The sequence below is a fragment of the Sorex araneus genome, chromosome 6 (genome assembly GCF_027595985.1).
Source record: "Sorex araneus isolate mSorAra2 chromosome 6, mSorAra2.pri, whole genome shotgun sequence".
Classification (NCBI taxonomy): domain Eukaryota; kingdom Metazoa; phylum Chordata; class Mammalia; order Eulipotyphla; family Soricidae; genus Sorex; species Sorex araneus.
Window position 1 is genome coordinate 47,702,664 of NC_073307.1, and position 14,759 is coordinate 47,717,422.

A 14,759-nucleotide genomic window follows, 5' to 3' on the forward strand; every position below is an offset into this window, starting at 1 on the left:
ATGCCTGAGTGCAGAGCCAGGAGGAACCCCTGAGCATCGCTGGGTGTGACCCGAAAAGTAAAAAAAAATAAGAGTGCCGCCTCCCTCCTACCCGTCCACCTAACGAGAGTGTCCACCTAGGGAGAGCCAGGACTCGAGCAAGCACAAGGGCGCCCAGGGGAGGCATGGACTGGAGGGCTGTGTATGATGCCCAGGGTCAGCACAGTCACTGGGGGCCAGCCATGTCGCATGTCCACTCCTGTGCAACACTGGTGCTCACATCCTGGGCATGGACACCGCCGTCCCACCCAGGGAGCCCCGTGGAGCTCACCAGAGACACAGACACAGGCGGCAGGGCTCCCTGCGGACACTCAGCCTGGGCGTGCCAGGGTGGGGGCGCTTCCTGTTTAAGACGCCAGGGTGGTGGTGGTGGTGGCGGCGGCGGGAGGGACAGCGACACCCAGTGGACATCCAGTGCAGGGGAGAGGGGAGTCCCGGCCAGAGGCAGGTTCAGAGTAATAAGGAGGCTGGAAGGAGTTGGGGGGGGTCCCAAGAGCCCCAGTAGAACAGGGTGTGGGGGCGGCGCTAGGAGGGGCTGCCTTAGCACAGGAGCTGCTGTGTTCACCCTCAGACGGGAGAGCTGTGAGTGGCCGGTGCCCTGGCGAGGCCTGTGTGTTGGGGCCCCACCACCCGGGCAGCGGGAGTGGGTCCAGGTGGGGCACCAAGGCAGCGGGAACCCGGGCCCTCAGACCAGCCGGCTCAGGGCCACCGAGCATGGGGCACTCGCCACCCTCTGTCACCTGCTGCTTCTTCTTTCCCACCTTGAGGGGGTGCTCGCCTGTCTGGGCACCTCAGCCCCTCAACACAGTGGAGAGGATGGACCCCAGGGTGGTCGTGACCCCAGGGTCATCCCCGCGATGGGGCTCGCTCAGAGGGGGCTGGGACAGTCCTCAGTATGCCTGGCCTTTCTTGGGAGGGCAACACAGCAGGACTGTCTGTGACCTCTGCATGCTGGCCCCGCACGGCCCCGGGCTCTGGGCTGGCCCCCGGCCGCTGCAGGCTCAGACACCCCCTTCTCAGACACCTCTCGGGGCCCGAGACCCTTCCTCCCGCACCCCATCCTCCAAGCCTCCATTCAGGGGGCGACTCTGGTCTGGGAGACTTCTTGGACCACCTCTTCGCCCTTCTTGGGAAACTGAAGCTCATGCGACAGAAGCCTTACCTGGGCCCCCCCACCCCCCGACAGCATCACCCCTCCGAGAGGTGTATTGTGAGGACCACCCCCCCCCCCCCCCCGCCGCCGCCGGTCTCATCTCGGACTCTGAGATGGGTCTGGGCATGGAAGGCGCTGAGGAACAAAACCCACAGAAGCCTTCGGAGCCTGGCCCGGGCCCCCAGGCAGGGACACAGCGAGTGCACGGAAGTTTGTAGCTATTTATTGCACTGAAAACACCAAGAATAAAATAGACACCCCCTCCCCTCCCCGCAGTAGCAGAAAGTTTGAGCAGTGATCATTCAAATTCACAGCCACAGAGTTTTTAAAAAGGGGGGTGGTGGGGGGAAACTGAAACAAAATCCCAAGGGAATAGTAACAGAGAACCAGCATGGAGCGTCTGGCACACACATCTCCCCCCCCCAAAGGTCCCCCTCCTCGGAGGGAGTCAGGAGGCCACGGGCCACGGGACTTGGGCGGTGGTGGCACAGAGCCCCACGGACACTTTCCTGTCCTTGGGTTGGTGTGCCGGGGTCGGGCTTTCGTCTCAGGGCTGGATCGTTTCGTGTGTTTCCGGTGGGTGTTGGGGACGGGGGTCGAGTTTGCCCATCTGGACCTCTGCTGGCTGCCTCGGCTCTGCCCAGTGCCTGTGGGCCACTCCCCTGAGTGCCGCCCCCAGGCGTGGCCCCCTCCCGAGCTGGGAGAGGGGCCTGGCGGGGCGGGTGGGCACGAGGCAGGTCTGCGGGGCCTCCAGTTCCGTTTCCTCTGGTCAGGAAACAGAGAGCCAGAGGCAAAGAGGGACTTGCCCAGGGTCACACAGCAGGTCCTCTGAGAGCCGGACATGGAGTCCTGCTGACCCCCCAGCCACGCTCTTTCCCCCAGTCGCTGCTGAGACGCAGCTGACAGGCACCACGAGGGGAAATGAGGGGCGGGGGTGGGAGTGGGGGTGGGTGATGGCCGGGGCTGGCCAGGCCCCGGGAGGGACAGGGCTGCTGCAGTGGCTAGTCCAGCGACAGCCATCTCAGCTCGCACGGCGGTCAGCCTGCCTCTCTCCGAACCCTCGGGTCCTGCGACACAGCTGGGCAGGAGCAGCCGAGGCCGGGTGGGCTGGGGGCTGGCTGTGGCGACGGCCGTGCCTGCCCCTTTGCTCGGGGAGCACTACAGGGTCGGGCGCTGGACAGGGAGGCCGCAGCATGGCTGCCGGGACGCGGGGTCCCTGGGCCTTCCTGGCGCAAGTGGCAGCGCGTCCCAGGCAAGGCCACCGGAGGCCGCTTTGGGCCCGGGAGGCGTGGGCAGCCTCGGCCCGGGCCCCCAGAGCCGCGGAGCTCAGGGCTCAGCACGCAGCTCCTGAGGGGGCCCGGGAAGCCCCCTGCCGGGCGGCTCCCAACACCCAGCACACAGCCATCTGGGGGGCCCGGGGCCTCCTAGGAACCCCCGGGGACGTGACTGTCACTCCCCCCCGAGCCTTCCTGCAGGAAGGGCACCTCATGCTGGCACACGGGGCCACACGGAGGCCAGAAGCACAGGAAGTGGCAGCGGGCGGGCCGGGGCGGGGGGAGCTGGACACTGAGCGAACAGCCTCTCACGCGGCGGCGGCTGCTGCTGAAAACACGTAGGTTGGTTTTGCTGAGTGTTTTTCTTCTTCTTTTTTTTTTTTGTTCAACATACATACTGCATAAAAAGTCATGCAAAGAAAACGGTGCAGAGAGGAGCTCCTAGAGGGTTTGCCAAGGCATTCACATCCCAGTCAGTCCCGGGCAGGGAGAGGGATGGGGTCAGCGCTGGGCGGCCTGAGCAGGGGGGGCGGCGCAGAGGGGGGCCCTGCCCGCCTGCCTGGTGCTGTGTGCAGCCCACAGGTGCCTGAGGAGCGGTGCTGGGGACACGGGCTAGTACCCCCGCCCCCCCTGCACCACAGCTCAGGGTGTGGACGAGGGGACGGTGTCCCAGGGGGCGTGGCGGGGAGGACCCTAGTTTGCAAGGCTGGCGTGGGAAAGAACAGCCGCCCCCCGACGCACCCCCCCCAACCGGTGCCAGCGGCTCTCCAGCAAACCCTGAGGTCAGGGGGGCCTGTCCCCCCCGCCCCCGAGGGTCGGGGAGCCGAGGCCCTGTCAGGTGACAGGGACAGGGACGGAAGACCGAGAACAACCCCCTACCCGCACCGTCTCCCACCCCGTCCCAGCCCAGCCCCACACGGGAGTGAGAGGTCAAGCGATGACACAAACCCAGGAACGCGAAACCCGTTTACGAAACACACAGAAGTTTGGCTAGAAAAAAGGCATGCGTGCCAGTGGCAGGGGGACTCCATGGCGTTCCTTGGCGCCCAGAGCACGGGCGGGCTCTCTCCCTTGGATGACGTTGGAATTCCCCGGGGCAGGGCAGGGTCGGGTGGGCAGGGAGGGTCAGAGGGGTGCGAGGGCCAGGCGGGGAGGAAGGGGGGACATGGGGGCACCCTGAGATGCTGCGCCCCCACACCGCGGGGGAAGGGTCGGCGGGACCCCCAGGTGGGCAGGACTGCTTAGAGTGGGGCACGGCTGCCCGCAGGCAGGCGTGTGGGTCTGCGTTCTCCCACGGGAGCAGGGAGTCACCCGCGGGTGGTCCGGGGGGAACCCGCAAGAGGAGTCCCCAGCGAGAGGGGACGGGCAGACGGCCCCTTCGTCTCCCAGCTCAAGGCGAGGGGGGGAGGGGGGCTCCTGGGGGCGCAGCACAGGGAGGCCCGCCCTGGCAGAGGGAAGCGAGTGGGAGATGGGGGGGGGGAGGGGGAGGTGGGGAAGAGCTGGCCCGCGGCTCCGAAGTCGTGACTGATCCGCCAGCAGGCAGTTTCCTGGGTGGACGGGGCGGTGGGGAGGAGTGGGGAGTGGGAGGGGGATTCCAGCACGATCCAAGCGGGAGAAGCCAGCAGTCTCTGCACGGATCTCTGCAGCCCTGCAACCCGGCCGGCGCCTCAACTGCAAGACACAGGATACGGGGCAGTGGGGCTTGCGTCCGCCCCCGCCCACCCGCCTCCTCCCGGGGCCCCTCCCCCACCCCCAATGCCAGGGGGTCCGCAAGCACGGCAGGGCGGGGGAGGGGAGGAGGGGAGGAGGGGCTCTTACTGAGGCAGCACGGAGGGCGCCCCTGATCTGTGGAAGTGAACGATCTGCCACTTGCCGTCCCGGCGGTGCCACACGCGGGTCTCCTCCGACTGGGCGGTGCGGGGGATGCCGCCCGCGTCCAGGTACTGCGTGATGCGGATGTAGGCGATGCAGGCCGACTCGTCGCCCATCAGGTGGATGTGGGGGTTCAGGATGGTGGTGTGCACCGGTTTGCTGTTCCGAGACCACACTGGAGGCGGGGGCGGGAGGGGCAGAGCACATGTGCCGGGAGGCCGCTGCCCCCGCCCCGCCCTCCTGGCCCGACCCCCAGCACCGGAGGCGGCTCCTCTGTTCGCCTCGGTGCCCTGTCAGGGCTGGGCGAGGGGCCCTCTAGGCGGAGCTTCTAGAGCTTCTAGAAGACTCCGCGCGTCCTGGCCTGGGCTCAGAGAGGAGGGGCTCACACTCGGGGCAGGGGCTTTACAAGGCACAGCCCCCGGCGTGTTGCTGGGGAATCTGAGGCGTTTAGAGCAATCGCCGTGCAGAGGGACACTGGGGCTGGGCTGTGGGGGCTGTGCTGGGGGTCAGGGGGTGGTGGGGGCTCTGGGGTGGAGACCCTGAGCTGGCCCTGTCCAGAGGGTAATGACACCCCTGTTTCAGGGACCCTGGAAGTCTAGAATTGTTCCTTTTTTTTTTTTTTTTTAGTTTGGGGCCACACCTGGCAGTGCTCAGGGGATCGTGTGGCACTGGGGACTGAGCCCGGGCCTCCCGTATGCCAAGCCTGTGCTCCGGCCTGTTACGCCGTCTCTCTGGCCCCTGCAATGTCTAGAGTTTCAAGGGAAAACTCACTTTCCTTCTACTGTTTTGGGGCCACACCCAGTGGTGCTCAGGGCTTACTCCTGGCTATGCACTCAAGGATTATTCCTGGCGGAGCCCAGGGGACTCTATAGGATGCCGGGGATCGAACCCAGGTCATCTACAGGACAAGGCAAGCATCCTACCATCTATACCATCTCTCCGGCCTGAAAACTCACTTGTAAAGAACCGGCATCTGGTTGCAAAGCTTCGACCTTTGCAAGCTCCAGGCAGCACCTCCAGAGGTGACGCTGCAGCCACACTCACCGAGCCGTGGGAATCTGGGGCTACTACAGACCTGAGCACTTTGGAGCTACGGGATGGTGTTGGGGGGTCAGAGTGAGGCCATGGAACTTTCCAGAATTGGGAGGGGGGAAGGCATATCAATGATAATCATGGCAGACATACCTGAGACCAGCCCCTTCTATGTGAAATGTGAGCCACCATTTTATTGTAGGATTATTACTTGGTTTTAGGAATGCTCTATTTTTTTTCAGCAAGCTAGGAAAGAAAAGCACAAGACAATGACCCAAGGCAAGGCTGGACAGAGCACATCAGGACCCGGGCAGTGACCCAAGGCAGGGCTGGACAGAGCATGTCAGGACCTGGGCTCCAGGGCCGCCAGCTTTGGAGACGCTGGTTTCCATCGGTTCCCCGTCCCCACCCTTAGAGACAGCGACCCTGACTCTGTGTCGAGAAGCCCCCTGCCCACCCCTGCCCACATTCTGGTGCCTTCCCCGGGTTCTGAGGCACTGATTTCCCGAGGACACGTGTTGTTGCTGCTTTTTAGGGTCACTGAAAGCAAGTGGCAGCATCTGCCACTCAAACAATAATCAAACCATACCCTGTCTGGGGAGAAGGGACCCAAATCCCAAGTCTTAGACATGTGGAAAAGAACACCTGAGGTTCTAGTCAAGTTCTCGAGTTCCCAGTTCTTTTGAGTACCCACTCAGGCCACTCCTTCTACAGAAGCAAGGAAACCTCTGAACAAGACAGCAGCCGGGGCTCCCCAGGGGGCATGATAGCTGGCCAATGCACCCATTTGGCAGATGGAGAAACTGAGGTCCAGAGAAGCCACCTGACTCCCAACAGAGGTCAGAGGCCAGGTGGGGCTGCAGGAAGGACTCACAACAGTCCAGAGCCCGGCAGGATGCAGGCACTGGCTTTGCTGACATCCCTATTTGTAAAGAAATCACAACCCTCAAGTGGGGCCTCCCTCCCTCCCCACGAGGGCGGAGAGAGGCCAGTGCGGGGCTGCAGAGGCTGGGTTCTGCATCTGGCTCCGGGGGGGCCTTTGCTATGATCTGCTCTTGTAGCCTGGAGCCCAGGGAACCGGGCTCTGGGGGAGCACGGGCCAGCATACTCACGCCCTCTCTCTGCGGGTCCCCCAGGCCGCCCCCCAAACCTCTGCTCTGCTCTGGAGAGCTGGGAGCCTGGCCGCGGGCCCAGAAGACACCAGCAGAAAGGTGGCCTGAGCGGGCAGCCCCAGAGCTCGGGGTGCAGGGATCACTGGGGTACAGCCACCCCCTGAATCCTGTCTCTGGGGCCAGTTGTGTGGGACTTGCCCAGGGCAGAGCTACCCCCCTCCTTTAGAAGCCTTGGGGGTGCCCCTGAGTGCAGGGCTCGCTACGGTTGGATGACAGAGGGCGGGCTGGTGGAGGTGGGGGGGGGAGGCGTAATCTGGCTGAGTGAGGGCTGCCCTGAGCAGACGAGAGGGGCACAGGGGAGGTCGCAGCAGGGAAGTCAGGTTCTACCACTAACGGTCCAGCCTCCTCTGGGCAAGTCACATCCTCCCTCTGAGCCTCAGTTTCCCCTTCTGTTAGGTGGACCTTTTGGAGCCCACTCGGGTTATTTAGTACCTTTATTTTTACCTTGTGCCAGTGCCCCCTCTACTGCTCTGAGGGAAATATTTCCTGCACTCGATTGCTTTCCATGAATTTATTTGGAGAAGTCAGGCGGCTCACACGGTCACTAAGGCTCTCCCGCGCTCACCGCCTGGCCCCCCTCCTGCCGGCAGAGGTGAGCTTGGAAGTGTAGGGGTGTCTGGGCCGGCAGCGCCCGCGGCCTCTCCTCTAGATGGAACCTGACGTACGGAAAGAGAACTCAGAACGGGCCCAACTCTCTTTCCACGGAACCGGGAGGAGGCGGATAGCTAGCTGCTCGGGGACTTCCTCCCTTCCCTCTCCGGGGCCCCCCCAAGCCCACCAGACCTTCCTTGGACCCCCGAGCCTGCCTCCACTCTGCATGCGCTTTGGCCCAAGTCCTCGGAGCCCTGGCCCGGGGGGAGACAGACACAGCAGGGGGAGCCCTGGGTGGCCCCCGGAGATGCCCCGAGAGGTTCCTGACCGGCCCCTGCAGGGTCTCTCTCCAGAGGGCACACGCGCAGACAGAGAGCTGGACACACAGGCAAGGCACAGCAGAGTGAGCGCAGGCCTCCCGCCCCGCCCCTCAGCAGTGCTGAGCACCCTCGACTCAACACGTGGCCCGGAGTAGCTGGGAGTCCCCCGCACCGGAGCCAGGTGACCACCACCCAGTGTCGGAGCTGCCCCGGAGGTGGCCCGGCCCGCACATAGGGCCCAGCCCCACCCGGGGCCAGCGGGGCCGACTTGCCTCGTGTCTGGAACCCGCAGTTTAGGACCGGGAGGTGCCCAGCCCCATCCTCACAGGCTCTGCTGCTGCACTGCGCCCAAGCCCTCCCCCCCACCCCCGGGGCCCTGCCGTCACCCTGCTGCGCCACGGAGCGGGACACGCACGCACGAGAGCAGACAGCAGGCAGCCTGAGAAAAGGGAGTGCTCACGGTTCTCAAAGTAGAATCGATGGAAGTCCAGGCCCTCCACCAGGTTCCCCAGAGCCTCGGGTTCGAAAGCCGTCATTCCGGGGTCACACATCTTCCTGGGGAGAGGAAGCCAGAGGAGGGGGCGCTGAGCGGGGTGGCCCTCAAGTCCTCCGAATGTGTAAATGGGCCTGGCTGCCCCCTCCTCGGAGGTGGACAGCTCGAACGACAGGAAAGACCTGGCACTGGGTCCAAGGGGAGTGTGGCCAGCTCCAGTCCCTGGCGGCCGGAACTGATGCCTGGCGAGGAGCCCCCAGCAGGTGGCGCTCACGAGAGGGAAGGCACTTGCCAGAGGGTGGCAGTGGTGGTGAGGTGGGGGTCTCTGCCTCGCCCTCCTGCAGGACCGGGTCCCTTCCTCTTCACATCAGAGGCACAGTGCAGGGACGGGACTGAGGGACTGTGCAGGGCGTCTGTCCCCACCCTGTTCTGTCCTCCTGTCCTGGGACCCTTCTGGGGAGCCGAGTCCTCCAGACGGCCGGGGCATGCTCAGGCCTGCTCAGTCGCCCTCCCAACCTCAGGCTGCATGAAGGTCGCTGCGGGGAGGGGCTCCCTCTGCGCATCTCGGGCCCCCTCCTGGCTTCCCGCTGCTGGGGCTAAGAGCCTTCAGCCCGGCTCGCTACACCTGCCTGCCTGCAGAGCAGAGCGGACAGGGCCGGCTTCCCGACTACGTGCCCTGGTCAGGACCTGGAGTCCACCGGAGGGAACCCATGGAGGGACTGTGGGGTGTTCCTAGGCCCGTGGGCTGCCTCTGAGACAGGAAAGACGCCCCTCTCTCCCTGGCTATGCCTGTGCAGAGTCATCCTGGGTGCTCCCTGGCACAGTTCACTGGGGTGGGGACTCCCAAGCAGTGCTCAGGGGTCTGGGGCCACTCCTGCAGTTCCCAACCGGCCAGGCTGGCAGGGCCAGTGGCCACGGAGCTGTGTGGTTCTGTTTGGCTGGGGACTGTCCTGGTCACCCTGGCAGTGCTGCAGGGTCGCGAGGACTCCCCTACAGATACTGTGAGACTCCAGAACATCACCTGGGGGTGCTCAGGGCACTGTGTAGTGCCAGGAATCAAACCCGGGTCAGGGACATCCAGGTATGTGCTCTAATTGCTACCCTCTCTCCCGTGCCCCGGCAGGGTTAATATTCCTTAGGACCAGTCACAAGCCTTGCTCCAGAGCATATACACACACATGCACACATGCACACACACACACAACACACACACCTGTGCATAGCCTTTGTGCCACCACAAACGTGCACGCGCACAGACAAGGGTGTGCCATGCGGACATGTGGGTTCGGGCTCACGCCAGCTCCTTCCAGGGTCTCCCACCCCGAGTGCCGCAGCTGTGGCAGCCTCCAGCCACGCACACCCCGTCACTGCTGGCGTGCCAAGCCCCGAGGAGATCAATGGCAGCTCCCGTGGACACCAGCAGGCTGCCAGGGAGCAACGCTGCACCTGATCTCCACTCTGCCTTAGTCCCGCAGGCAGGGCCCCGTCAGCTAAGGCTAAGGGCACAGCGAGGACTCAGGCCCGAGGCAGATGTGAAGTTCTTCAGGGTCAGCGCAGAGGGTCCAATGACCACCAGGGGGCGCTGCAGGCTTAGCCTTTGCACCCGGCCACCCTCCCTCGCCGCTCCAGTGCGTCTCTCACCGCTAGGTCTGGTTCATGATGATTTGGGGCTTCTATTCCCTCCCCCCAAGACGAAGTCACTTTCCTCAGCCCTGCTCACTGGAGAGCACGCTTGTAGGACTTGTCCGTCGCTGTGGGCTCAGGAGGGCCCAGGTCAGCATTTGTCCTGCTCCCGTGAGGAGCAGGGGAGAGGGAGCAGGGTGGGGAGCACGGGGCCTTCAGAAGTGTTTGGAACAGAAGCTTCAGCGGAGCATCGAGTTCAAATGCGAGCCGGAGACGGGCACTGCTGGCGAGCCACATGCAGCGCGCGGGGAAGCGTGGGGGGCCGGGCAGCAGCCCAACGGACATGCAGTGCGGGCCCACCGACTCACGTGTAGGACTCAAAGTCTCCATTGCTTATGGCTTCGATCAGTTGCTCTGTCACTTTAATGATTTCCTGCTTCCGCACTGCAAGGCAGGGAACAGAACAGAACAGTGGGTGGTGGGGACGAGGGCCCCTGCCCGGCCTGGTTGAACCCGTGCCACCGGGGGTAGGAACGCGTCCTAGAACAGCGAACAGCAGCTTCTCGGTGGTCTTCTTGGCTTCCCGGAGGGTCTGTGGTCGACGCCTGGGTGCAGCCTGATTTGGAACTGGGAGAACTGTTTCCTTTCCACCGGGGACCCAGAGGCAGGGGGCCACTGAGGAAGGGCCCGGGCTTTCTTCCTCCCCCCGCCCCCCCGACCCCTGCTCTGTTGTGCAGGCCTTTGCAGGCCTCAGGCACTGAGCTGGGCTGGGAGTTTCAAAGCAGAATGAAACCCAGTTACTGGGATGTCACTTTTCCCCCCACCCCCAGCCCCTCCCTGGGCACCACTGGGACCTCACAGCCATGTGGCCTCTTCCTGGGAGCACTGAGTGTCGGTTTTATTACTCAGCCATCTGAGACACAGTTTTCCCACCTGCAAAATGGGCCCGTCACCGCCTCCTGCATTCAGTGGTGAATGTGGGGGAGCAGAAAGGCTTCACCTAAAGTCCCTGCCTGGTCCTGCCAGAACAGGGCCTTGACATGCCAGACAAACTGTGCTGTCTACGCCAGGCTGCTGGTGGGCGAGCATGATGACATCACCGAGCTCAGGGCCACCGTGTGCGCCAGGGGCCACTTCCTGTCCCCTCCCGCCCGGTGAGAGAGAGGGGGGAGGACCAACACCGGGGCCCGCTGCCTGCAGGGGCCTCTCGGGCTGGAGGCGCAGGGAGGACCCCGCTCCTGTGCCCGCCCTCTGCCTGCCTACCGACCGCCTCGCACAGGGCTCACCGCGGGCGGGCGGGAGAACATGGTCTCACAGAGCAGCCGGCCGGAGGGCGGCTTCAGCCTCCCGACCAAGCTCTGGGGGAGGCGTGAGGCCCGCTGGGGCCTGGGACCCAGCCCACGGCCTCCCCACAGGACCCTGGTGATGACAAGTTGCCGTGTGCTGGATTGTACACGCATCACATCGGACTCAGACGAGTCCGTGGAGGACAGTGCCGGGTGCCCTTGGCCAGGGGCCCTGCAGCCTGGAGCAGGCGGTCCCCAGGGGCGCGTGCTGTGAAAGGGTGCGTGCCCAGGCACTGGACCGGGCCCTGCCAAGGAGCCTTGCAGCCACCTCACGGGCAGCGCCACTGAAGCCCAGAGAGTCAGTGTCTACTCCCTGCCAGGGCCCGCAGGCTCCCCTGGGCCCACAGGGCCCCCCTGCCCCACAGCACACATGGCCCTTGAGACAGGCACTGATCCCCCTTCAGGTCATCACCTTAGCCCTGGTCCCCTGGTGACTCTTGTCCCTTTGGGTCCAGGACGCAAGTCTGCCTCCTTGGGAGCCGAGTCAGGGTGGGACCCATTCTAGCTGCCTCCCAGGGACTCAGGTGCTGGCCCCAGCCCCCAGGGGCTGTGGGCTTTGGGCTAGCAGGGTTCAAAGGTCCTTCAGGGGCTGGAGCCATAGTACCATGGGGAAGGTGTTTGCCTTGCATGCAGCTGACCCAAGGTTTTATCTCCGGCATCCCGTAGGGTCCCCTAAGCCTGCCAGGAGCAATTCCTGTGCACAGAGCCAGGAGTAAGCCCTGAGCACAGTCGGGTGTGCCCCCCACCCAAATAAAATAAAATAATTTCCTTCCAGCTGTGTAGGCCACGGCCCCCTCTGCCTCTCCCGCTCCTCAGCCCACTTCTCAGCAGTGCCAGCAAAGTTCCAAAGGCCTGGATGGTGGAGCCTGGTCTCCAACTTACAAATGTGAGTTCCTGGGCTCAGTTTCCCCAGCGACGACGAGATGGTTCTAGCAACAGTACTCACCATATATCTGGCAGTGCTGGAGGCAGCGTGAGTCCGCCTCTCCGAGTCTTGTTGCTCACACTCAGGCCTCATTAAGTAGGAACCGGCTGCCCCCCCCACCCCCCCCCCCCCCCCGCCAAGGCCGGAGGAAGGAGGTGAGCAGGGCGGGACGCCTATCTCGGCCCCTGGCGAGGGTGGACACGTTCTCTCTCCTGAGCCTCCTTCCTCCTCTCTTGCTAGCCCCTTCCCATGCCCTGCGCACTCTCTGGCCTCTCCCCATCTGCAGCACTGCATCGGGGCACCCCTGGAGGGTCCCTGAACTGACCTTGAGGGGGGCAGCCCCGGCCCCTCCCCAGGGTGGCATGGAGCTCCAGCCGTGCAGCCTGAAGCCCCTCTGGGGTCCCTGCACTGGAGAAGCTCCAGCTCTGGGTCCCTCCGGGGTCCGCAGCAGCGTTTCTGGGGAGCAGGGCGGCATCCAGCAAGGAGCAGCCTCTGCATCTCTCACCCACCCGGACGCCCCTGGGGTCTGCCCCCCCCCACACACACACCGCGGGTGACGGCAGAGCTGGGCCCCGGAGAGAGGACACCCTCACCAAGGTGTCAGGTCGGGGCTGGCATCCCGGACTGAGATTTTCCAGAAACGCTCCCCTTCCCCCCCACCACCACCACTTTCCACTCTGATTCTGAGGCTGCTCCTCGGGCCGGAGAGGAAATTAATTTTTCATGGATCTGAGCAGGAGGGGGAGCGTTTGGGGGAGAAAGCGGTGGGGATGCGTGAAGCCAAGTGTGGCTCAGAGGCGAGTGGCTGGAGCCCCGGACTGGAGGGGCTCTGAAATATTCATGGCCCTTCCCTTGCCTGGGGGAAATGTTCCCGGCATGAGGATGACATTTCTAATTAACTTTGATGTTGGGTCAGGATCCACCCCACCCACTGCTATTCTCACGTGGCCAGAGGACTGGGCAAATTAACCCCACAAAGCGGTGCTCTGGAAACTTAGGTGGGAGCAGGCGCATTTATCCCATCAAAATCCCATCCCTCCTGCTAAGCCTGCAGCTTTGACAGAGGCAGAGGACAGGGTTAATGACCTGGAAGTGCCTTCTTCCTGTCTGGGTCCCCAGTCCCCGCTGAAACAGACTTGGCAGATGTCCCCCGTTTGGCCCTTGAAGGCCGAGAGAGCAAGGTAGGCGCTGGGCCCTTCCTCCAGGGCCACCAAGGTCCCTCTCAGATCACAGTCTATGGGACACTAGGTGCGTCTCTAGGTGGCATCCTAGCCCATCGCTTCTCTGTGTAACAGATACACAGTTGTCGGAAAAGAATCTGAATAAAATCGATGCTCCAAGAAAATGTTGGGTGACTTCCTGTCATTCCGTCACCAGCCCCATGTGGGGAACCAAAGGGACTCCGATGCAGTAAGCAGTCACCAGGTGCAGAGCGCCCAGAGGGCTGTAGCTCACACCTGGCAAGGAGCAGGCCTGGAATCGACCCCCATGGCAGAATTTGACCCCCTGAGCACTACCGGGAGCCACTCCTGAGCACCAAGCCAGGAGTACGCCCGAGCACTGCTGGGCACGGCTCTAGGACTGAAACTAATCATCATCAAATATCACAGGTGCCAGACTCAGTGTCACTGTTGTCTAGTGACGCGGCCCCCCGTGTCACCGCAGTCCTCTGACGTGTCACTAGCATCAGCGGCTTTGCACTGCCGAGGAAACGGGGCCTCAGAGAGTCGTGTGAATTGTTCAAGGCCGCAAGCTCAGCCCCGGTTCCCCCTGTACAGCTCCTGCCTGTGCTGACCCAGGGTTAGGTCCCAGGGGTCCCCCCAGTTTCTAACTCCGGGGCAGGCTTGATATGGAGACAGCCCCGTCTCAGAGCCCGGCAGGTGCGGGCTGGGAATTGGGCGAGACACACACTGAGGCTCAGAGGGCCGCCTGGGCCCGGAGCGTGCCTCTCCCACCCCGCCCCCAGCCCCTCGGCGACTCTGGCCACCCTGCTCTGGGGGCAGGCTCAGGAAGGCCCCACGCAGGGCCGGCAGCCGGCCAGGGCACCCTCTGCAGTCAGGCCAGAGAGGGTTTGGGCTGCCCAAACTCCCTACGGGCCTGGTTTGTAGGCCAGAGGGATCGTGCAGTGGGGAAGGCGCCTGCCTTGCACGCGGCAAACCCAGGTTCGATCCTCAGCACCCCATATGGTTCCCCAAGTCTGCCAGGAGTTATTGCTGAGCACGGAGCCAAGAGTAACCCTAAGCACTGCCAAGATGGCCCCAAAACAAAAAACAAAAAAGAAAAGAGCGATAAGGCCTGACTTGTAATGGTACCATAAACAGGAAATATAAATACTGTGAATAACAACTGAGAAACGCACATTGGGCAGTCAAGTGCTCTTTGCCCCATCACTGTGTTCCCTCAGGAGCAAATGCTCCAGAGGTCTAGAGGCCGTGGCCGTGGGCACGGCTGCCCCTGCCTGTGTCCAGGTGAGCTCTGGCCTCAGAGCCCCCCACACACACACCCGCTCCGGGCATCTGAGGCACAGAAGGGGGTGAGGAGCTCTGTGCCCGGGGCGGGGGGCGAGAGGGCACCCTCAGGCAGGACAGCAGCACCACCCCCTCGCCACAGGCTGGGTCCCTGGGCAGATGCCACCGCCGCGCCCGCAGCCCGAGTCCCCTGACTGCAGACAGGGGTCCTCACAGTCACAGCCCAGGTGACCGGAGGCGCGCAGGGGTCCCCAGAGGCTGCGGCTTGCTGTCGCTGCCCTCGATCTCTGCACTCAGCACTGGCTCTGCAGGACTCAGGGCAGAAGCCACGCGTCGGAATCCACATGCCCGACGTCAGAGGGGGCAGCGCTGCCCCTAGAGTAGGGCTGTCAGCAGGCTCCGCCCCAGCTGTTCTCTGGATGAGCCTCTGGAGAGACTCTCTGGCTCTGGG

At 63.8% G+C, this 14,759-nt stretch overlaps 1 protein-coding gene across 3 annotated transcripts in view; it reads right to left on the bottom strand.

Moving 5' to 3' along the window:
• Window positions 1-1,399: 1,399 nt before the first annotated feature.
• Window positions 1,400-14,759, bottom strand: part of CAMK2A (calcium/calmodulin dependent protein kinase II alpha) — a 56,831-nt gene continuing 43,471 nt past the window's right edge. For 2 of the 3 annotated variants that reach the window (XM_055141500.1, XM_055141501.1), the window contains 4 exons: window positions 9,938-10,013; window positions 7,914-8,008; window positions 4,285-4,513; window positions 1,400-4,137 (listed from right to left, as the gene is read on the bottom strand). In XM_055141500.1, coding sequence (XP_054997475.1) covers window positions 4,134-4,137; window positions 4,285-4,513; window positions 7,914-8,008; window positions 9,938-10,013 — 404 coding nt within the window. In that variant the 3' untranslated portion in view covers window positions 1,400-4,133. Of the gene's footprint in view, window positions 4,138-4,280; window positions 4,514-7,913; window positions 8,009-9,937; window positions 10,014-14,759 lie in introns of those variants that run through there. The other variant, XM_004620609.2, reaches the window with a different exon arrangement.